Here is a 25322-nt window from a genome sequence, read left to right on the forward strand (position 1 = left end):
TGTAATTGTAAATGGAATTATTTTATTAATTTCTTTTGCTAATAGTTTGTTCTAATTGTATATAAATGCAATAGACTCCTGGGCTGGGAAGCTCAATGCAGGGCTCAGATCACTCACTCCTTGGACAGAATCTCAGCAATTATTATTGTTCTGTTTGTGGATCTCCCATCTGGGGATATGGGTCTTGACTCTACCACATCTCTCCCCTTCCTACTCCTTGTGGTTCCTTCTTTGTATCTTTAGTTGTAGATCTTTTCTCCTAGTCTTCTGACTTTTCTTATCAATAGTTTCTTTATAGAGTTGTGATTTTGGTATACCCATGAAATCAGGGTCTTCCTACTCACCATGATGACCATACCACCCAGGAAAGATTTCATATCTTAGGTTTTATTAGTTTACTTTGCCAAATTTTAATAGAAATTCTTCTTAATAAAAAGACTCCCTTGCTTCCAATGATTATATCCCCCTTTTTTATTATGAAAAATTATATGTAAAAAGTAGAATACCTCAGCGGATCCATTAGCTACCTTTTAGAATTATCAACTTCTGCCTAGTATTTTTTCGTATTTACTCCCATTCTCTTCCTCCCTCTCCTTCCAGAATTTTAAAAATGCAAACCAGGACTGTTCTTATCCTTTTAATGTAAACAATAAACAACATTTATTATTTATTGTGTTCAAGAATCTCTTATATATATATATATGTTATTATTGTGCATAGGTTATTTCATTTTATCCAATACCTATATTAAGTAGATTTTATTAATATACCCTTTATACAGATGTAAAATAAATTTTTATTGAAAAATGCACACAATTCATAGAGGTAAATCTCAAATCTTTTTACAGAGTGAACATACCTTAGGATGTTTGCCTCTTGGCTTTTTTGCTGAATAAAAGGTTAAGTGGTTTAAATATTTTGAGGTCAGATTTCCTAGTTTTTACCTAATGTCCTTTTTCTGTTCTAGGACCTCATCCAGGACACTACATTATATTTCGTTGTTGAGTCTCCTTAGACTCTGTTGGAGGAGGTCATCCAGAGAACATAATGCTGGTTGACCCTTGAGGTAGACTCAGGAAATCAGAAGCTCCTTATCCCCTCCCTGTCCTTGGAATGTATGTCTGCCTGCCATTCCCATCAGTTCAGTTCAGTTCAGTTCAGTAAGGCCTCTACATAAACTTTTAAGATCCTTGTTGGTGTGTGCAGAAATCGACTTGTCTGCAGCTGCCCAAAGTGAACCTTGAAAGTAAGTTCCCTTGCTTATTAAATATGCCACCTTCTAATCCGGAGTGATCTCCCTCTTTCTTCTGTCTCTCCTTGTCTTCCATGTACAGGGCCAATTTGTGAACCAACAAGCTCCTCTAAATTAAAAGAAAATTGTCCTGTATCTTTTTTCTCCAGTTTTATTGAGATATAATTGACACACATCACTATGTAAGTTTAAGGTGTACATCATAAAGGCTTGATATACATATATTGTGAAATAATTATTGTAGTGAGTTTATTTAACATCCATCATCTCATAGCTTCCTAGCTGGCGCTAGCAGTAAAGAACTTGACTACCAGTGCAGGAGCCCCAGGTTTGATTCCTGGGTTGGGGAGATCCCCTGGAGAAGGAAATGGCAACCCACTCCAGTATTCTTGCATGGAGAATCATCTCATATAGATACAATAAAAATAAAAATTTAAGAAAAAAAAACTTTTCCCTGTAATGAGAATTCTTAGAATCTCCTCTCTTCACAACTTTCATGTGTATCACACACCACTGTCAACTATAGTCATCATGTTATATCCCTCTTCGTTGTTGTTGTTTAGTCACTAAGTTAATGTCTGACTCTTTTGTGATCCCATGGACACAGCCCACCAGGCTACTCTGTCCATGGGATTTCCCAGACAAGAATACTGGGGTGGTTTGCCATTTCTTCCTCCAGGTTATATCCCTAGTACTTACTTATTTTGTAACTGGAAGTGTGTACCTTTTGACCACCTTCCTCGTGGTCCACACTCCTTCCTTCAGAACTTGGTAGACATTTCTTTACTGTCTTCTAGCTTTGAATGTTGCTGTAGAAAAGTCTGATGCCTGTGTGATTTTAAAACAAATATTGAGAAGTATTTTACATATTTAAAATGCATAGATTTTTAAGGGTACAAGTCTGTGAATTTTGACAAATGTGTACACCCATGTAAACATCACTCAAGTCTAGATTTCCCATTACTCATGAAAGTTCCCTGAGGCCCCTTTTCCAGCCCCTTCCCACTTCCTCGTAGAGACAACTGTTGTGATTTTGATCATTATACATGAGTATTTGCCTGTAATGGAACTTTCTAAGATGGAATCATACCATATATGTTCTTGTGTCTGATTATTTTTCTCATTATGTTTACCAGCATGTTATTCATGTTGTGAGAATCAGGTCTTCGCTCCTTTTTAACTGCCGAATTTCCATTGTACAAATACACCATAATTTGGTTATCCATTCTCCTGTTGATGTATATTTTGGATTGTGTCCAATTTTTAAAGATATACATGTATACCCACACACCGAACACTTCTGGGCAAGACTCTTTGTGAACATAAGTTTTCACTTCTCTCTCAGTTCAGTTCAGTCGCTCAGTCGTGTCCGACTCTTAGCGACCCCATGAACCACAGCACGCCAGGCCTCCCTGTCCATCACCAACTCCCGGAGTTCACTCAAACTCATGTCCATTGAGTCGGTGATGCCATCCAGCCACCTCATTCTCTGTCGTCCCCGTCTCCTCCTACCCCCAATCGCTCCCAGCATCAGAGTCTTTTCCAGTGAGTCAACTCGTCGCATGAGGTGGCCAAAGTATTGCAGTTTCAGCTTTAGCATAAGTCCTTCCAGTGAACACTCAGGATTGATCTCCTCTAGAATGGACTGGTTGGATCTCCTTGCAGTCCAAGGGACTCTCAAGAGTCTTCTCCAGCACCACAGTTCAAAAGCATCAGTTCTTCGGCGATAAGCTTTCTTCACAGTCCAACTTTCACATCCATACATGACCACGGGAAAAACCATAGCCTTGACTAGACGGACCTTGGTTGGCAAAGTAATGTCTCTGCTTTTTAATATGCTATCTAGGCTGGTCATAACTTTCCTTCCAAGGAGTAAGCGTCTTTTAATTTCATGGCTGCAATCAGCATCTGCAGTGATTTTGGAGCCCAAAAAAATAAAGTCTGACACGGTTTCCACTGTTTCCCCATCTGTTTGCCATGAAGTGATGGGACCAGATGACATGATCTTCGTTTTCTGAATGTTGAGCTTCAAGCCAACTTTTTCACTCTCCTCTTTCACTTTCATCAAGAGGCCTTTGAGTTCCTCTTCACTTTCTGCCATAAGGGTGGTGTCATCTGCATATCTGAGGTTATTGATATTTCTCCCGGCAATCTTGATTCCAGCTTGTGCTTCTTCCAGCCCAGCATTCCTCATGATGTACTCTGCATATAAGTTAAATAAGCAGGGTGACAATATACAACCTTGACGTACTCCTTTTCCTATTTGGAACCAGTCGGTTGTTCCATGTCCACTTCTGACTGTTGCTTCCTGACCTGCATACAGGTTTCTCAAGAGGCAGGTCAGGTGGTCTGGTATTCCCATCTGTTTCACTTCTCTCTAGTAAATGCCTAAGAGTGGAATGGTTGAGTCATGGGGTCAGTGTTTGTTTGTTTTAAATCTTTATTAAAAATTCCAAATTTTTCTCAAGTAATTGTATCGTTTTACAAGTATATGAGGACTCCAGATACTCCATCTCTTTGTCACCTGTCAGTCCTTTAACTCACATGCTCATGCATGTGTGTGTATGGTGGTATCTTACTGTGGTTTTAATTTGTATTTCTCTGGTTATTAACTATAATAAACATCTCATGTACTTTTTGACTATTCATAGAGCTTTTTTGAAGTATTTTTTTCAGGCCTTCTGCCCATTTTTCTTGGGTTATCTTTTAATATTGATATGTTTGAATTCTTTAACTATTCAGGATGAGTCCTTTATCAGACAAATGTATTGTGAATCCTTTGTCTACTCTGTTCAGTTCAGTTCAGTTCAGTCGCTCAGTCGTGTCCGACTCTCCGCGACCCCATGAATCACAGCACGCCAGGCCTCCCTGTCCCTCACCAACTCTCGGAGTACACTCAAACTCATGTCCAGAGTCGGTGATGCCATCCAGCCATCTCATTCTCTGTCGTCCCCTTCTCCTCCCGCCCCCAACCTTTCCCAGCATCAGAGTCTTTTCCAGTGAGTCAACTCGCCGCATGAGGTGGCCAAAGTATTGCAGCTTTGCTTTTAATCATCTTGTTCTGTTAATGAGCAAAGACTTAAACTTGGCTGAAGTACAGTTTATCAGTTTTTTTAATGCTTAGTGCTTTTTATGTCCTGTTGAGAAATTCTATGCTTGCTTGAAGTTTGTGAAAATTTTCCCTATTTTTTATCCATACTAATTTTTTTAGTTAGGTAAATTTTTTTTTTTTTTTTTAGTGAGGTGAAAAGACCCTGATGCTGGGAAAGACTGAGGGCAGGAGGAGAAGGGGACAACAGAGGATGAGATGGTTGGATGGCATCACCGATTCGATGGACATGAGTTTGGGTAGACTCAAGGAGTTGATGATGGACAGGGAGGCCTGGTGTGCTGCGATTAATGGGTCGCAAAGAGTCAGACACGACTGAGCGACTGAACTGACTGAGGTAAAATTAACATAACATAAACTAATTTTAAAGTAAACAATCCAGTGGCATTTGGTAAACTCACAGTGTTGAACAACCAACACCTCTGTCTAGTTCCAAAACATTTTCATCACCTCCAAAAAAACTTTGTGTTATTAAACAGTTACTCCCCATTCCTCCTTTCTCCAGCCCCTCACAAAACCATCCATCAATCTACTTTCTATCTCTATTGATTTAACCTATCCTGGATGTTGCATAAAAATGGAATCATGCAATGTGTGACTTTGTAAGTCTGGCTTCTTTGACTTAGCATAATGTGTTTTGTGTTCATCAATGTTTTATTAGTACTTCATTTTCTTGGTTGAATGATATTTCATTGTATGTATACACTACATTTTGCTTGTCCATTCATCCACAGATGAACATGGATGATTGCTTATCCATTCATCCTCTGATGAACATTGCTTATCCATTCATCTGTTAGTGGACATTTAGGTTGTTTCCATGACTTGGCTATTGTGAACAGTGCTGCTGAGTAGTTTTCACCTTTTATTTATTGCACATAGTGCTGTTATGAACAGTCATGTACGAATATTAAATTGAGTACCTATTCTCAGTTCTTACAGGACATCTTTTCATGTGTTTATTAGTCATTTGCATAACTTCTTTAGAGAAATGTCTGTTCAAGTCCTTTTCCCATTTTAAAATTGGCTTCTTTGCATATTTGTTGTTGAGTTATAAGAGTCCTTTATATATTTTGAATACTAGACCCTTATCAGATATATGATTTGCAAGTATTTTCTCCTATTTTGTAGGTTGTCTTTTTTTCTTTCTTTTCTTTCTTCCCCCCTCATGGCTCCCTACCCCTCCCCACTGCATGCATGGGGGATCTTAGTTCCCTGACCCTGACCACATGGATCAAACCCACACTCCCTGCAGTGAAAGTCTTAATCACCGGACCACCAGGGAAGTTCCAGTCTTTATCTTTCCTAACAGTGTCCTTTGGTGCACAGAAGTTTGTTTTTTTAATTTAATGAATGAATTTATTTTTTTCTTTTGTTGCTCGTGCTTTTGGTGTCATATCTAATCATCAATTTGCCAAATTCAAGCTCATAAAGATTTATCCTGTTGTCTTCTTATACAAATTTTATGGTTTTACAGGTTCTACTGCCTGTGGGATAGCATGGATCACATGCCCTCCTTTTTAAGTGGATGTAGGAGGTGTTTGGGGACTGACAGATCCAACCAGCACCCCATGGAGAAGGGGCATGGTTGTTTAAAGCAAGAGGTGGTGGGCAGACACGTTGCATTTCACCCAATGATGCCCAGCATCCATGTAAACCTTCTTTTCCCGACATGTGCGCTCTCAAAAATGCTCTTGCTACTTGATAGAGGTGGTGGTTGCAAAACGTTGAGACTGTATTTTACTAAATGGCACTGAATTGTACATTTTGAAATGGTTAATGTTATGTGAATTTTACCTCAATAAAAAGATATTTAAAAAAGAATCTTATGGGTTTACCTTTTATATTTATGTCATTGATCCATTTTAATTTTTATGTATGCTGGTAGGAGTCCAGCTTCTTTTTTTGCATATGGATATGTAGGTGTCCCAGCACTGTGTCTATCCTTGTGCCAGCACCACACTGTTTTCTTTTTTTAAAAATTGACATATAGTAGATTTACAGTGTTGTACCAATCTCTGCTGTACAGCAAAGTGACTCAGTTAGACAGGTATAGACATTCATGTTCTTTTCCATGATGGCTTATCACAGGATATTGAATCTGATCCCCAGTGGTGTCCAGTAGGACCTTGTTGTTTATCCATCCTATATATAACAGTTTACATCTGTTAATCCACCACTCCCAGCCTTTCCCTCCCCCACCCCCTTCACCTTGGCAACTGCAAGTCTGTTCTCTATGTCTGTGAGTCTGTTTCTGTTCTGTAGATACGTTCATTTGTGCCATATTTTTTTGTGTGTGCCATATTTTAGATTCCACATCTAAGTGCTATCATACGGTATTTGTCTTTTTCTTTCTAGCTTACTTCAGTCAGTATGATCATCTCTGGTTGCATCCGTGATGCTGCAAATGGCATTATTTCATTCTTTTTTATAGCTGAGTAGTATTCCATTGTATATATGTACCATATTGTCTGTATCCATTCATCTGTCTGGACATTTAGGTTGTTTCCATGACTTGGCTATTGTGAACAGGGCTGCTGTGAACACAGGGGTACGTGTATCTTTGAATTTTAGTTTTGTCTGGGACCAGGAGTGAGATTGCTGTATCATATGGTAATTCTGTTTTTAGTTTTTGGAGGAACCTCCATGTTGTTTTCTATAGAGGCTGTACCAGCTTACATTCCTACCAGCTGTGTAGGAGGGTTCCTTTTTCTCTATATGCTCTCCAGCATTTGTAGAGTTTTTAATGATGGCCATTCTGACTGGTGTGAGGTGGTACGTCATTGTAGTTTTGATTGCATTTCTCTAATAATTAGCAATGCTGAGCATCTTTTCATGTGTCTACTGGCCATCTGCATGCCTTCTTTGGAGAAATGTATATTAATGTCTTTGCCCATTTTTCAATTGGGTTGTTTTGTTGTTGAGTTGTTTGTATATTTTGGAGATTAATTCCTTTTCTGTTTATCTTTTGCAAGTATCTTCTCCCATTCCGTAGATTGTCTTTTCTTCCTTCTTTCCTTTCTTATTTATGGTTTCTTTTGCTGTTCAAATGCTTGTAAGTTTTATTAGATCCCATTTGTTTATTTTTGTTTTTATTTCTATTGCCTTGGAAGACTGATCTAAGAAAACATTGGTATGATTTATTCAGAGAATGTTTTGCCTATGCTTTCTTCTAGGAGTTTTATGGTGTCATGTCTTATTTTTAAGTCTTTAAGCCATTACGAGTTCACTTTTGTGCATGATAGTACTGCATTGTTTTTATTATGGTAGTTTTTTTAGTAAATTTTGAAATTAGAAAACGTCAGTCCTCCAAATTTGTTCTTATTTTTTCAAGATTGTTTTGACTATTCAAGATTCATAGCGATTCCATAGTAATTTGAAGATCTGCTTTTTCATTTCTGTAAATAAGATCATTGAAATTTTGATAGGAATTGCATTGGATTTGTAGACCACTTTGTGGAGTACAGTTGTCCCTAGTATCTGTGGAGATTGGTTCCAGGACTTTCCTTATATACCAAAATTTACAGATACTCAAGTCCCCTATATAAAATGGCGAAGTGTAGTGGATGTATAGTGTATTCATAGATATATCCTTCATATCCATGGATGTGGAATCTGTGGATAGGGAGGGCCAACTATATTGCCATCATAACAAAAATTATTAAGTCCTCAAATCCGTGAACACAAGATGTTTTCTCATTTGCTTAGGTCTTCTGTAATTTCTTTCAGCAATGTGTTTTAGTTTCCATGTACAAGTCTTTCACCTTGTTGAGTTCATTTATTCATAGATGTATTATTCTTTTTGATAGTATTGTAAATTATGAAGTTGTTTTCTTAATTTCCTATCAAGATTGTTCATTGCTGATGTATAATAACACAGCTGTGTATGTGTGTTGTTTTGTATCCACAACTTTGCTGAATTCACTTATTAGTTCTAATAGTTAAAACAATTATTTAGGAGTTTGTTTGTTTTTTTGGCCTCATTGCATGGCACGCCATATCTTAGTTCCCTGCCCAGGGATTGAACCTGTGCCCCCGGAAGCGGAGCATAGAATCCTAACCACTGGATCACCAGGGAAGTCCCTATTTGGAATGTTTGGATTGGGGGCGGGAGGAGAAGGGGACGACAGAGAATGAGATGGCTGGATGGCATCACCGACTCGATGGACATGAGTTTGAGTGAACTCCAGGAGTTGGTGATGGACAGGGAGGCCTGGCGTGCTGTGATTCATGGGGTTGCAAAGAGTCAGACACGGCTGAGCAACTGAACTGAACTGAACTGAATGTCATTTGTAAATAGAGATAACTTTACTCTTTCCTTTCCAATGTGGATGCTTTTCTTTTTTCTTATCTAATTGTTGGTTAGAATTTCAGTACAGTGTTGAAAAACAGTGAAGTGGGCCTTCTTGTCTTGTTCCTAATCTTGGGAGGAAAATGCTGTCAGACTTTTACCTTTGAGTATGATGTTAGCTGCGATTTTTTCATAAGTACTTTCTACCATGTTGAGGATCTTCCGTTTTTTTGTTTTCTGAGTGTATTTATCCTGAAAGGGTGTTGGATTTTGTCAAAGTTTTTACTGCATGGAGGGGATCATGTGAATTTCCTTTCTTTGTTCTGTTAATGTGCATTATTGTTTTAGATGATTTTGTGTGTTGAACCTTAAGTCCTAGGGAAAATTTTCACTTGATCACAGTGTGCAGTCCTTTTACCTTGCTGTAGGATCTGCTTTATTAATATTTTGTTGAAGATTTTTGCATCTATTAATATATTCATAAGGGATGCTGGTATGCAGTCTTCTTGTAGCATTCCTCTGTGGCTTTGCTATGAAGGTAATATGGCCTCACCGAATGATTAAGGAAGTGTTCTGTTCTCTTTTCTGGAAGGTTTGAAAAGGATTGATATTAATTCTTTAAATATTTGTTTAGGATTCAGTGGCAGAGCAACCTGATACTAAGTTTTCTTATTGGGAAGTTTTTCATTATTGATTCAATCTCTTTGTTATAGGTCTATTCAGATTTCCTATTTCTTCTTGGGTCAGTTTTCATAATTATTGTATTTCTAGGAATTTTGTCCATTTCGTCTATGTTATTCTTTTCATTAGGGTACAGCTGTTCCTAGTATTCTCTTCAGTTCAGTTCAGTTCAGTTCAGTCGCTCAGTCGTGTCCGACTCTCCGCGACCCCATGAATCACAGCACGCCAGGCCTCCCTGTCCATCACCAACTCCTGGAGTACACTCAAACTCATGTCCACAGAGTCAGTGATGCCATCCAGCCATCTCATTCTCCGTCGTCCCCTTCTCCTCCCGCCCCCAACCTTTCCCAGCATCAGAGTCTTTTCCAGTGAGTCAACTCGTCTCATGAGGTGGCCAAAGTATTGGAGTTTCAGCTTTAGCATCAGTCCCTCCAATGAACATCCAGGATTGATCTCCTTTAGAATGGACTGGTTGGATCTCCTTGCAGTATAAGGGACTCTCAAGAGTCTTAGAATTCTTTTAAACACCACTATATTGAGGCATGATTGACATATAATAAGTTGTACATATTTAATATATACAACTTGATGAATTTGAAGGTAAGTATACTCCCACATAATGACCAAAATCAAAGCTATAAACATTCATCAGATCCAAAAGATTTCTTCCATTGCTTTATTTATCAAATTAAGTAATTTTTTTCTTTTGTGGTAAAGGCCCTTAACATAAGATCTACCTTCTTAGCAAATTTGAGGTGTATAATGCAATATTGTTAAATGTAGGCTCTATATTGTACAGTAGACCTCCAGAATTTACTCAGAGATACTTCCTCATTTCCCCCTCCTCCAAGCCCTGGTAGTCATTATTCTACTTTCTATGAATTTGACTATTTTAAATTCTCATAAAGGTGGGATCATGCAGTATTTGTCCTATGTCTTGCTTATTTCATGAAGCATAATATCCTCCCAGTAGTCATGTACAGATATGAGAGTTGGACCATGAAGAAGGCTGAGCACCAAAGAATTCATGCTTTTGAATTATGGTGCTGGAGAAGACTCTTGAGAGTCCCTTTTAAGGACTCTTACAAGGACAGTAAGGAGATAAAACCAGTCAATCCTAAAGGCAGTCAACCCTGAATATTCATTGGAAGGACTGAAGCTGAAGCTTCAGTACTTTGGCTCTCTGAGGAGAACCGCCAACTCATTGGAAAAGACACCTGGGAATGACTAAGGCAAAAGGAGAAGAGGGTGCAGAGGATGTGATGGTTGAATAACATCACCAACTCAGTGGACATGAATTTGAGCAAACTCCAGGAGATAGTGAGGGACAGGGAAGCTTGGTGTGCTGCAGCCCATGGGGTCACAAAGAGTTGGACTTTGGACTCAACTTAGCAAGTGAACCACAACAGTGTCCTCCAGCTCCATCCAGGTTGTTGCAAATGGCAGGATTTCACTCTTTTTATAACCGAATAATATTCCAATATATGTATATGTGTGTGCACTCATTTTCTTTATGTGTGTGTGTGTATACATATCACTTTTTCTTTATTCATTCAACTGTTGATAGATATTCAGGTTGTGTTTATATCTTGGTGATTGTGAGTAATGCTGCAGTGAACATGGGCGTGCTGATATCTCTTTGAGATCCTGGCTTCAATTCCTTTAGATTAAAAACCTAGAAGTAGGATTTCTGGATCAAATTGTAATTCTATTTTTAACTCTTTGAGGAAGCGTCATAGTTTTTTCCATAGTGGCTGCACCAATTTATAATCCCACCAGCACTGCACAAAGGTTCTCTTTTCTTTACATCTTTACCAGAATTTATTATCTTGTATTTTTTATAATAGCCTTTCTAACAGATATGAGGTGCTGTCTCATCATGGTTTTGATTTGAATTTCCCTGAGGGCCATAGGCAGCAATGTCCAGCACACCAGGATACTTCATTCCTGGGCCTATTAGCCTCATGGATGCTCTTGCTCTTTTTGTGCTCTTTTCTAGGCAGAGATAGAATTTCTTGGCACCCTTCTCAGAGAGACAGCCTGGATTCTTCTTTTAACAATCAGCTCTTGCCCAGAGTTCAGGGGAGTTAGCTGGACACTGACTTGGAGCCAGGACACCTGAATAGTAACCCTTTTCTCCAGAGGGCATATCACTTTATTTTTTGAGTTTTGGCTTCCTGTTCTTTCTACTTTTTGTGTGTTAGATCTGGAGGAGACTATATGAGGTTTGGAAATTTTCTTGTGCCAACCTTCATAATTTCAGTTCACATTCCTCTCTCTAGACTCCACCCAGTTAGTGACCCTCCAACTCTTTTATGGCTAACCCTACCAGTCCCTGCCCAAGGCTTGTGGCTTCCTGTATGCTGCTGTCTCTTCAGCCAGAAGACTCTGGGCCTTTCTTATCCTTTCCCCAACTTGTCTTTTCTTGATCCTCACCCCTTTACTCTTATTCTGTTACCACATATTTCTAGTCCAGGTCTTCCATATAGAACTCCTTCTAATCCCTAGTTTTGTCCTTCTCTCCTACTCCTTGTTCAAACTTTGCTGATTCTTCTTCCCACCATTCTCCATCTTTGAAAAACATCTTTCAGAACATTCTCCATCTTTCAGAAACAACCCTCCCCCAAGTCTGGAAAGGGGAGGGTGAGAGGGAGTGAGAGAACAGCGTTGAGCTCTGGCTGTGGAAGACTCTGGATCCAACAAAAAGGCCAGATTCTCTGCCCTGGGATAATAAGCGTTCATATTTAAAGAATTAAGATTCTATTTATTCCTATGGAACTTCCATGTATCTTTTGCTTCTGTGCTAATAAGTACACTTACCTACTCCAACTGCCATAGGATTGTGTCTCCGATGTCTTCAATCTAACATATTGGCCACTTTTCTGTTATTTTTACATAGGTGAGTAGAAGATGTGGTGTTTTATTCCTTGTGGCTTCCTATCCTATTTCAGGATTTGAGAAGGCACATGATAGCCCAAATCTTGTGGAAACCACCAGAGTAGATCTGGCCATGGCTCTGGATGACAGCCAACACTCATATGGTTGCTGAGAGTCGTGTCACTGGTAGGAAGGGAGGGAGAGGTGAGTTAAAAGATCATAGTCATGACTGTGACATAAGGGGTTTTATACCTACCACTTGGTTGTGTCTTCTGTAACAAGTACCATGGAGTAGGTTATGACTTCTATCCATTCCACATCTATCAGAGACAGAGCAGAGCTGAAGATGGAAATATAGGGTCTCTGGAGTCCCATCCATACCATGGTCCTCTTCTTTTGTAGCCCATCAATAATCCTTCCCTGTTATTAGCTATAATACTTAGAAGAGCAGGGATATTGGTGCCACATATCTTCACTCTGGCCTTGTCTGTCTCTTGTTCTGGGTTTCTTAACTTACATTTAGTCCTTCCTCCTTCTACTGCTACCAGCACCCTCTTAGTCTGTGTCCTCATATTTGCACGATAAATTAATGACTTTTATTTTCTGGATTTTGTACACTGCTGTGTTGTACAAACTGTATAATCACTGGCATCCCCAGGTTTAGTGATTCTCTGGGACTCGTAGGATTCCACATATAGATGTAATTGTGACTAAGATATATTCCAGTAAAATGATATAGGTACAATCACCTAAGGAAAAAGACAAAACAGGTGAAGTCTGGAGGAAACCAGATCTAAGTTTCTAAGAGTACTCTTCTATTAGAGCCACACAGGAAGTGCTTTATTCCTCCAACAATGACTTATGACAACATAGATGCCAGGGAGGATAACTTGAGTCTAGAAGCATAGGGTTTTTATTGGGGTTCATTCACATAGTGGCTTCCCTTTTGGCTCAGATGGTAAAGAATCTGCCTACAATGCAGCAGACCTGGGTTCAGTCCCCGAATTGGGATGATCCCCTGGAGAAGGAAATGGTAACCCACTCCAGTATTCTTGCCTGGAGAATTCCATGGACAGAGGAGCCAGGCAGACTACAAACCACAGGGTCGCAGAGTTGGACACAACTGAGCAACTAACACTTTCAATCACATAGGCACCCTCTAATGGCTTCTACCAAAGTGTCAGAGTCCTTCATAAGGAAAGCAGCATAAACTACATTGCTTGTACAAACAGTTCAGTTGCAGTAAATGACCTTATCAGTTAGGGAATTGTGGAATTCTCAAAATCCAGATTCCTTGTCACCAGTGAATAGCTGGCTTATCAAGCATATCTCCCTAAGGAAGCTTTCTCAGGCCTGCTATGTTAACTCTGTTCTGCACAACTGAGAGCAAACAGGATAGCAACATAGGGGATATGTCAAACTTAATGTGTTCATATAGCATATATCCCCAAGACTTTGGGTTATTAGTCCCCTTGATATGGTAGCAAGACCTAAGACCTACTGTCAGATTCTACTTGCTTGTTTATGATCACTTATGGATGGCACTTCATTGCGTTCCAGAAGTGAAACCATACCAAGATCATATGTAACTCAGCTCATACAGGTGGAGGGACAAGTCTGCAAAGATTTCCTTGCTGACCATGTTCTCCTGGACTTTAAGTGCTCAACATAAAAGTGGCATTACATCATGGCTGTGATGAAATAGTCATAGAAGGGTTTTACTGCTTCAATTAGTTTCAAGGAATGTCACAAAAGCTAGCATGCATGATGAGAGACCATTGCAAGGATTGGGGAGAGGATCCTAGGGATCCCTAGGAAGATAGGTCATAGGGATTAATATATTGGAATTGTAGAAAGACTGTGGAAACATGGAACTGGATGGGATGCTTCTTCAGAACTCAGAACTTTGTGAACCTGATCTCTTCGGCTCCTGTGAGTTTCTCTGCTTCTGTTACGTTCTCCTTCTGTCAGCTAACTAGTGTCCTTGTCTTCTTTCTGTGGGTCTTCTCTATTTAATAGCTTTAGTTTCCTCAGAATGTTCATGTTCTGCTCTCTATCTGATAGAATCTAAGACATGTGAAAACTCAGCACATGTTCAATGATTCACTCCATATTTACTCTCAGATTCTAACTCACGAGAGTCTGACTGGTCCGGATCATCCTTGTTGAGCAGGGATTTTTTTCATGCCATGCCATCTTGTAATGGATCAGCTTTTAATGGGCTCTGATTGACATGAAAAACATATAGCACAGAATACAGAGGCTGTGGGATATTTCTCTCTGCAGGATCTATTGACCAAGCTGTATCTATTAAAACAGATTATGGATCTGACCAAATCAGGTTTGAAAATGGCATTCATTAGGCTATTAGGTTTCCAGCAACCTATTGGCATATGAATCCTGATCAATCTTCATGATTTTAAAGTTTAAACACAATGAGATGCCATTTCACACCAGTCAGAATGGCTGCTATCCAAAAGTCTACATGCAATAAATGCTGGAGAGGGTGTGGAGAAAAGGGAACCCTCTTACACTGTTGGTGGGAATGCAAACTAGTACAGCCACTATGGAGAACAGTGTGGAGATTCCTCAAAAAACTGGAAATAGAACTGCCATATGATCCAGCAATCGCACTCCTGGGCATACACACCGAGGAAACCAGAACTGAAAGAGACACATGTACTCCAATGTTCATTGCAGCACTGTTTATAATAGCCAGGACATGGAAGCAACCTAGATGTCCATCTGCAGACGAATGGATAAGAAAGCTTTGGTACATATACACAATGGAGTATTTTTCAGCCATCAAAAAGAATGCATTTGAATCAGTTTTAATGAGGTGGATGAAATTGGAGCCAATTATACAGAGTGAAGTAAGCCAGAAAGAAAAACATCAATACAGTATACTAACGCATATATATGGAATTTAGAAAGATGGAAACCTGAACCCTGTATACGAGACTGTAAAAGAGACATAGGCATATAGAACAGTCTTTGGGACTCTGTGGGAGAGGGTGAAGGTGGGATGATTGGGGAGAACGGCATTGTAGCATGTATATTATCATAAGTGACCAGTCCAGGTTCGGCGCATGATACAGGATGCCTGGGGCTGGTGCACGGGAATGGCATGGAGGGAGGGTATGGGGAGGAGGGAGGTGGGAGGGGGGTTCGGGAGGGAGAGCACATGTACACCCGGGGCGGATTCATGTCAATGTATGGCAAAACCAACCAATATATTAATGTAAGGTAATTTGCCTCCAATAAAATAAATTTTAAAAAATAAAAAATTTAAAAAAAATAGATAAAAATTTTAAAAAATAATAAAGTGTAAACAATTTAAAATGTTTAACACATGTTTAAATGAAAGCAATTTAAAATGTTGAATACAATTTAAAAACTATGTTTTAAAAGCACTGATAGTATGATAAGTTGGAAAATAATACTGAAAATAATGCAGATAATAATAAAGTAAATAATAATATTGAAAATAATACAGAGATCAAATTGCCAACATCTGTTGGATCATAGAAAAAGTAAGAGAGTTCCGGAAAAACATCTACTTCTGCTTTATTGACTACGCCAAAGCCTTTGACTGTGTGAATCACGACAAACTGTGACAGACTTTATTTTTCTGGGCTCCAAAATCACTATGGATGGTGACCGCAGCCATGAAATTAAAAGACCCTTATTCCTTGGAAGAAAAGCTATGACCAGCCTAAACAGCATATTAAAAAGCAGAGACATTACTTTACAACAAAGTTCTGTCTAGTCAAAGCTATGGTTTTTCCAGTCATCATGCATGGATGTGAGAGTTGGACTATAAAGAAAGCTGAGCACCGAAGAACTGATGCTTTTGAACTGTGGTGTTGGAGAAGACTTGAGGATCCCTTGGACTGCAAGGAGATCAAACCAGTCAATCCTCAAGAAAATCAGTCCTGAATATTCATTGGAAGGACTAAGGCTGAAGCTGAAATGCCAGTACCTTGGCCACCTGATGTGAAGAACTGACTCATTTGAAAAGACCCTGATGCTGGGAAAGATTGACAGTGTGAGGAGATGGGGATGACAGAGGATGAGACGGTTGGATGGCATCACCAATTCGATGGATGTTGAGTTTGAGCAAGTTCCGGGAGTAGTTGATGGACAGGGAAGCCTGGTGTGCTGCAGTCCACGGGGTTGCAAAGAGTTGGATGCGACTGAACTGAACTGAATACTGAAACTCAAAACCAAATCAAAATGGGAATTCATAAAGGTAACTGGAGTTGTAAAGTTGCCTTTTTGTCTTGAGGATATTTGCCAAATCATGTGAGTTTGAGCTCTGGTTGTCAAAGCATTATAGGGATCAGGGGACAAGAAGACATGCCCAAAGTGGGAAGTCAAACAGGAGATCTTCTCTATGTATGTACTAAATAAATATCACCCCTCCAACCCTTGAACATGGCAGAGAACATTTCTTGAGAGACTTTTTTTGGGGACTGTATAGAAGAAGAAAAGTAGCTCCTGAGGATTTATAACCAGAGACATCCCTCTTACAGGTTTTCAGCCAGAATTCAAACGACCTAGATTACTCAAAAACACGTAAGCTGAGATTTTATTTTGCAGTCCTTCTAGACTAATTGCCTGCCCAAGTATCTGAGAGAAGCTACAAAATCCTCTCTGTAGGAACCTGTGTTTATCCCAGAAATCAAGTAATTCTCACAGGCAAAGTGAGCAGCTCGCATTATTATTATTATTAATAATAAACCCTACTAAATACACAAGGAAAGAAAACACCATGAAAGTAAGAATTAGCAGGAATGGATCTGCAAAGACCTAAGATATTGATATAGTCAAGCCCAGAAATAAAGTAACTGTTGCAATATTTTGAAATAAGTGAAAGACAAATATAAAAAATTCATCAAGAGGGGATTACTGGGTGGCTCAGTGGTAAAGAATCTGCCTGCCAGTACAGAAGGCACGGGTTCAGTCCCTGATCAGGGAAGATCCCACATGCTGTGGAGTATCTAAGCACATGTGCCACAATTATTGAGCCTGTGCTCTAGAGCCCAGGAACCATAGCAACTGAGCTGACATGCTGTAACTACTGAAGTCCGTGTACTCTAGAGCCTGTGCCCTGCAACAAGATAAACCACTGCAATGAGAAGCCTGTTCGCTACAAGTAGAGGAAAGCCAATGCAGGAACAAAGACCCCACAGCCAAAAATAAAATTTATCAGGAAACAGGCAGTTATACATAATAAGCAAATTTAGAAACAAACCAAATAAAACTTAACCGAAATACAAAAAATACAATAACTGGAATAAAAAAAATGATAGTATTTATGGTTTCCAGTCCATCATGTGAGGACTTTAGAAATCTTCACTCCATCCTAGCAAGCGAAAAACTAAATAAACTAAAAAATCAAAAAGACTTCTTATTCTGTCAGAGTAAGTGAGGTCACAGGGCAAATCATTGGAGCTATAGATAGGTGGGTACAGGGAATTACAACTTATCAGAGCAGAAACCTCCATGAGAACCAGTGTGAGGACAGGGAAACTTAAACTATAATTGAGGAATTGCCAAAGGTTCAACATGGACAAGCAAGAGAGAGAAAAACACCACGAGGCTAGTCATCGTGGGGCCCTCACATTTTGTGAGTTTAATCTCCAGAAGTTCTACCCGGTCCTCACTGTGAATATCAGAGAAATATACCCTTGTGTTTTTGACAGGGGGAGAGGAAATAAATTATTTTTCAGTATGCACGAGCATTCTGTTTCCTTAACAAGGCTTGCCCTTGGGAGAAACTTTTTACCCAAGCTTAACCTGCTGGCATTATATCACAATCTAACCTACAAGAGTGAAGAGAAGTACTCAATTATAGTTGGCTCTGCCTACCACATGTGGGAAGAAAAATACATAACTCCAGTTCCTCCAGCCAATCTGTTCCATGCAAGGAAGAAAAAAACTGAAAAGCATTAGTGAACTTTACAGTCCAGGGGTACAGCATCATCAAAAGACTGGGACAAAACCACCAAACTATAGAATGCTTCACCTCCCTCCACAACTTACCCCTGCATTACTAAAGGTTTATTTACCACAATTCCCTTTACCCAGTACCTCACATCTATCTTTGAGCAAAAAAGTTACAAGTCATACTAAAAGGCAAAAACAAAAACTAACAAAAATAACCAAAGAAGCAAACAGTTTGAAGAGACTAAATAAGGATCAGAACCAGAAAAAGATATGACAAGAATGCTGAAATTATCAGACCAAGAATTTTAGCAGATATATTATTAATATGCTATTGGCTTTAATGGGGAAAGTGAACAACATTCAAGAACAGATGGATAATGTAAACAAAGAAATAGAAATTCTAACAATAAAGAGATTCTACAAATAAAAAATATTGTAACAGAAATGAAGAATGCCATTGATGGATTCATTAGTAGACAGGACATGCTTATGAAAAATGTCTCTGAGCTTAGAATATGACAATAGACTTCCCAAACTAAAAGGCAAAGAGAAAAAGTCTGGGGGGAAAAAAACAGCAGAAAATTCAAGAATGGTGGAACAACCACAAAAGATCTAAGATACGCATGATGGTAATACCAGAAGGAGAAGGAACATAAGCCATATTTGAAGCAGTAATGTCTGATAATTGCCCCCAAACTAATGTGAAATGCCACATTAATGTCATCATTGCAGATACCATAGTCATTAAAAGAACAATAAAGGAATACTTTGAACAACTCTGTGCTCCCAAATTTGAACCTAGATGAAGCAAACTAATTCTTTAAAAGACACACTCTTCCAAAATACACAGAGGAGGAAACTGATTATCTGGTAGGTCCATATCTAGTGAATCGAGTCAATAATTAATTAATAACTTTCTAAAATATAAAGTACCATGCTCAAATGGGTTCACTTGTGAATTCTACCAAACTTTTAAAAAAGAAATTATATCAATACTCTACAATTTCTTCAGATAGAAACAGAATACTTCCTAACTCATTCTATGAAGCCACCATTACCCTAATACCAAAGCCAAAGACATTACGAGAAATGAAAACTGTAGACCAACATTTCTCTCCAACATAGATGTAAAAATCCTCAACAAAATATTAGCAAATCAGAACTCACTATGTATAAAAAGAATTATACCACAATTAAATAGAATGTATTTCAGCTATGTCAGGCTGGTTCAAATTTTAAAATCAGTTAATGTAATTCATAACTTCAACAGACTAAGGAAAAAAATCACATGATCACATCAAGATATAGAAAAATAGTTTAACAAAATCCAACATCCATAATGAAGAACTCTCAGCAAAATAAAAATAGAGGGGAGCTTCTTCAACTAGATACAGAACATTTACAAAAAAAAACACAGCTAACATCACACTTAAAGCTTTTCTGCTGGGATCAGGACCAAAATTACTGCTTTCAACACCATTAGCTAATGCAATAAGATGAGAAAGGGAAAGAAAAAGTATACAAACTGGGAAGAAAGAAATACAACCACTTTTGTTCTCAGATGACACAGTCATCTATGTAGAAAATCTGAAAGAATAAGAAACAAAAGTTCCTGGAACTACGTGATTATAGGAAGGCTGAAAAATACAAAATTAATGTGTGAAAGTCAATTGCTTGCCTACATAAAAACAATAAAAAGGGGGGATTTGACATTAAAAAACCTTATCATTTATTACACAGTGTCCTTCAAAGTGAGATACTTGGTATAAGTCTAACCAAATACATATACAATCTATATGAGGAAATTATAAAACCCTGATAAAATATAAAACAAGAACTAAATAAGTGGAGAGATATTCACTATATAAATAGAAAGACACAACATTGTCAAGATGTTAGCTCTTCTCAACTTGAACTACAGATTCAACACAATTCCAAACAAAACCCTGGAAAGTTGTTTTGTGGATAACCACAAGTTGATTTTAAGTTGGTATGGAGAGTCAAAAGACCCAAAATAGCCAAAACAATACAGTTTTTGTTCGTTTATCTGTCAATGGAAACTTTGATTGTTCCCATGTCTTGGTGGTTGTGAGTAATGCTGTGATGAATATGGGAATGCAGATGTCTCTCTGAGATAGTGATTTTATTTCCTTCTCAAGTATATCCGAAAGTGGATCATGTGGTAGTTCTATTTTTCCTTTTCTGAGGAAATTCCATACTTTTTTTCCCCTGTAGCTGTACCAACGTTACATTCTCACTGAGTGCACAAGGGTTCACTTTTTTCCATATATTCTCACCAACACTTAATATTTCTTATCTTTTTGATAATAGGCATTCTAATAGATTTGAGGTGGTATCTCACTGTGGTTTTGATTTGCATTTCTCTGATGACTTGTGATGTTGAGCACCTTTTCATGTATCTGTTGGCCACCTGTATATTTTCTTTGAAAAAATGTCTGTCAAGTCCTTTGTCCATTTTTAAAATTGGACTGTTTGGTTTTTATGCTGTTGAGTTGTGTGAGATCTTTGTATGTTTTTATTCTTTGGATCCTTACTATAGTTTATTTTCTTTACATTTTACTAGTAATTTTAAAAAAATGAGAATGAGTGCTTACTTCTGATCATATGATTTTTTTCTTCTTTTGATCAATCAGCTAACATGATGGAGTCTTTCAGTGTTGAATCATTATAGGTTTCCTGAGGAAATCCCTGTTTTGTCATTATGTATATACATTTAAATCTTGATGCTTGGGAAATTCCCTGGTGGTCCAGTGGTTAGGACTCTGCTTTCACTGGGTAGGTCTGGGATTTAGTCCCTGGTCAGGGAACTAAGATCCCACAAGCCACACGGCAAGGCCAAAAAGTGAAAACACAAATAAACAAAAATTAATGTTTGTAATTTGCTAATATTCTATTTAAGGTTTATATTTATTTTAATTTTTATATTTTATACTTATTAGGTATATATTACATTTATATTTATTATAGTGGTGATCTTAATTTATCTCTCTTATGCCAGTCTGGGTTATTTTTTTAGTTTTTTCAACTTTATTAAAATGTAATTGACAAATAGATTTATAAACTTTGATAATTTTATATATAAATACATTATGAAAGGATTCTTCCCATCTAGTTAATTAGCATATTATATATCTATATTTATATGTAGTAAGAAAATTTAAGTTCTACTTTCTCAGCAAATTTCAATTATGTAATACAGTGTTATCAGCTATAGTCACCTTGTTAATACATTAGATCCTCAGAATACTTGTCTGGTTTTGATAACGATGCTATGCCAGTGTCATAAAGACAGTTGGGTAACTTTCTGTTCTTTCTCTATTTTGGAATGGTTTATATTACTTGGAATGATCAATTATGATATTTTGTAGAATTTCAGGTGGCAGGACTGCTTATTGCCCTCAATACTCATTTTATCCTTTAAATGTAGGAGTATGAGCTCTGTATTCTTTCATTCTATCAATACTTCTTTTTCTTTTTTCGCCTTACTTGCAGGATCTTAGTCCCTTGACCAGGGATTAAACCTGTGCCCCCTGCAGTGGAAGCATGAAGTCCTAACCACTGGACCACCATGGAAGTCCCTGTTTTAGGACTTTCTTACACCAGAGCCACAAGTCTCATGGAGGAAGCATTTGGGAGAATGGGCCCATGTCCTGGAGTCAGATGCCTGCATTTGAGTTCTTGTCCCTCATCCTTTTGCCCCCCTGAGCATTTGTTCTTCAGCTTCCTTCTTCCTGCTTCATCTGGTACCTCTTTCCTCTTTCCAGAGTTGTGGTCCTGTATCCTGTGATGACCCTTTTTCACTCTGTTCACCACTGTGAGCTTTTTGTGTGAAGTTAATTAGTTTTTCATTTTCCTTGGATCTTAGGAGAGAGAAGGGTAAGTGTGTTTTCAAACAGCTAAATATTCTTTTCTGCTCCATCTTTTTCTGTTGTTTTAATTTCAGTGTCCAGCTTTCTTTTATTTTAGATGTGTCTATTATAAAGCAACATACGATTGGCTATATTTAAAAACCTAATGCAAGATTTCTGTTAATATTAGTAGATAAATTTTACCCATTTCTATTTAATACAGACTTATTCCCATCTTTGGGTTTTCTATCCTGCTTTCTTATTAATTTTTTCCATTCTTTTGGATTGGTCAAGATCTTTTCTTCCTATTTTTTCTATAATGTTTTAGGAGCTGTGCCTGAGGCTGGTTGTCACCACCACCCCATCTACTGTCTCTTCTATCTCATAAATGGCACCATGATGAGGGGCACATTGATTTTTCACCATCATTCTTATTCCCTCTCCTTTCAGGCATGTTGGAAGATTGCATTGTCCTTCTCCTTGAAGTTAGACACAGCTGCATGGGTGTTGAGCCAATAAAACGGAGCAGAAGTGAAATAAGACACTTCTAAGTGGAAGACTGCAAGGCTCGTCTCTCCAGCCCTTCCTGCCCCTATTTGGATGAGTGTAATCACAGGAGCTCATATCCACGTGGAGGTGGTGTAAGCCTGAAGCAGCCTGTAAGGCTGAGCAAGCACACGGAGAGACAACCATGGAGAATTGCCTGGAGATCAGCAGATTTGTGTGAGTGAGAAATACATTTCAGTTAAGCCATTGAGTTTTGAAAATTTGCATCAGAGCAGAATGTAGCCTCTCTGGATACACTTGGCGACAGTGTGTCCTTGTAGCAAGGAAGGTCTGGTAACAGTTCTAGCTAGTGAAATGTAAGTGGAGGAGGCTGAGTGAGTGAGCCTTCTGGAAAAGACCTTTAAAAGAAATGAATGGCATAAATGTTTCTCTCTTTGCTCTTCACCTACTGTCCTGAAATGCAGACATGATGGCTAGAATTCTGGGAGTCATCCTAGAGTAAGGGGACTAGTCCCATCCCAGGAGTGCAATGTGGAAACAGAGAAGATGGAACCTCTTGATATTATGCAGCTGCTGTACCTTGGCCTTCCCATTCCTGGGCTTTATTTATGGGAGAAGAAAACAAACTTTTATTTTGTTTAAGCTGCTGGTTTTCAGGTTTCTGTTCAATACAATTCCTAACTATTATGGAAGTTATTTAAGTAATTTTCATCCTTTTATTATTTATACTAAAGTTACTTTTTAATGTTATTATTGTGGAAATGTTCAAACATATCTCAGAATGAGACAGAGTAGTCATCATTACAACAGCAGTTACCAATTCATAGTCAAACATCTTTCACTGATACCTCCCACTTTCCCCTCCTGGGTTGGATCTTGCAGGTGGTTCTGCCGATCTTGTGGAAACCATGTTTTCAGCCCACCCCCAATAGATAATCCTACTGTGTCCTCCACCCACAGACCTAAATTCACCTTCTGATACCCATGGTCCCCCTGCCTTGGCCTTGGTTGGTAAGGTCCCACAGTCTGTGGCTTCTTGTCTCTGTCCTAGGCCCCTTTGTGATATCTTGCCTCTCCCATCTTGGGGTCCGGGACTCTTGGCTCCTTCCCAGTCCCATAAGGAGTATACAGGTCTCAGTGAGGGCAGCCCTCAGACTCACTCCTTCAGTACTTTCCTTGGCTTTTTGTTTTTGGCTGTACCACACTGCTCGCAGGATCTCAGTTTCCTGGCCAGGGATTGAACCCGGACCACAGAAGTAAAAGCCTAGATTCTTAACCACTAGGCAATCAGGGAACTCTCCCTTCTTTGGCATGTACTACTTTTGCCTCTGAATAATATAGCCTCCCCCAGGTTCCCGTGTGTCTCCTGGGATAGCCTGAGAGGAGAGGCCAAGGGTAGGATCTGGCTGCAGGCTACAGCAGTACCTAAGCCCCTTCACACTCCTCTATCTCAGGGCTCTGAATGGACTTTGGTCTCTTCCTGTATGGCTGGAACTTTCTTTGTGGGCCCTGTGCTCCACCTCCTTTCACTGTCAACATCTGTCACCCTCTTTAGGGACATACTCTATCCTAAGTTCTTTGTTGTGAACAGTTGATATGAAAGCTCAGCTTGGGAGTGCCCAGAAAACAAATTTTCTTCTCAACTCAGTCCAGCCCTTCTACATCTTAAGTGCTTATTTCCAGGCTACTGTCTTTTGGCAGACCTGAACAAACTTGAGTTTTCAAAGCTGAATCCACCTGGCAAAATGGGAGTGGTGGGATAGTGGTTGGAACCAGTGTCCTCCTATAATGTGTGTGAAAGTGTGAGTGATCAGGGGGATGTTGGTCAGTCCACTCAAGCTGCTGGGCATGCATGGCAGTGGCTGTGGCATCTCCTTTTGGGTTTGGCATGTGGGACAGAGAAAGACGAAAATTTAGGATGGAGACCCTGGAGTGATGGGATCGGAACTGAGGTTGGTGATGTATCAGGTGAGGGACTGGAGAGCATGGAGTGGGCATTGTGAGGCAAGGAGACTAGATGTAACACGGGGGTCCTTTTCCAGGGCAGGAGGGGACTGGTAGGGGATGGGTTTTCACTTACTGAACTACCTTCTTAGAGGCCCAGAAGGCTAGACCAGTCTGAGGGTCAGTATATTTCTTTGTTGATCAGGCCTGGGTCACATATCTCTTGGGGCCACCATATCACCTGAGGAAGGAGCATGTACGGGGATACCAAGTCCCCCAGAATGCTCTTAGGCCCATACCTGCCCCTTAGCTGCAAGCATGCTCCTCCCATTCCCACTTCTGTTGTTTCAGTGTATTCTCAGGAAGAGTTCCTTATGCAGCTCAGTTCTCAGTGATGGCGGAGAAGAGAAGAGAGGGTCTATGAGGTTCTGAGAGGTCTACCTGTAAGATGTCCCACCTGTGGTCTCATCCTTGCTAAGGAGGGAAGGATGGTTCCATTAATCTAGGCAGCTAGCCACAGACCTTGCTGCTAAAAGAGCTTCTCTCCTGACTCCTGTTCTATGCTTCATTCCTCTGCTTGGAGCTCTCTGATGCCCAACACCTACAGGGTTAGACCATCCCTGGCTTCTCAAGATCCCTGATCTTTGAAGGGTCTCTGGCAGTGGTGGTTTAGACTTTGGATGAAACTTGGCCTTCTTGGACTGCCCCACAGTCTCCATTACTGACACCTGTGTGGTGTCATCTTCCTGGGATACTGTCTGCCTGGGACTAGAGGCCTAACTTACTTTCCCCAATAGCCTCTCCCCATCTCAGACCCCAGCTGTCTGTGGAGGTGCTGGA

At 39.3% G+C, this 25322-nt stretch overlaps 1 protein-coding gene and 1 long non-coding RNA gene across 2 annotated transcripts in view; both read left to right on the top strand.

The window, feature by feature from the left end:
* The first annotated feature begins 873 nt into the window (after positions 1-873).
* Positions 874-6107, top strand: LOC148773991 (uncharacterized). The gene is made up of 3 exons (XR_016036118.1): positions 874-1246; positions 4492-4698; positions 5839-6107. It is a non-coding gene; the product is annotated as an uncharacterized LOC148773991 (long non-coding RNA).
* A 7971-nt stretch (positions 6108-14078) lies between these two features.
* The window catches only part of LOC129547606 (IQ domain-containing protein F5-like), a 32530-nt gene continuing 21286 nt past the window's right edge, over positions 14079-25322 (top strand). The window contains exons 1-2 of the mRNA XM_055413351.2: positions 14079-14142; positions 22702-22754. Of these exons, the coding sequence (XP_055269326.2) occupies positions 14079-14142; positions 22702-22754 (117 nt within the window). The remainder of the gene's footprint in view (positions 14143-22701; positions 22755-25322) is intronic.

The sequence above is a fragment of the Moschus berezovskii genome, chromosome 24 (genome assembly GCF_049115385.1).
Source record: "Moschus berezovskii isolate FMDL1 chromosome 24, NW_MosBer_1.0, whole genome shotgun sequence".
In the NCBI taxonomy this organism is placed as follows: Eukaryota; Metazoa; Chordata; class Mammalia; order Artiodactyla; family Moschidae; genus Moschus; species Moschus berezovskii.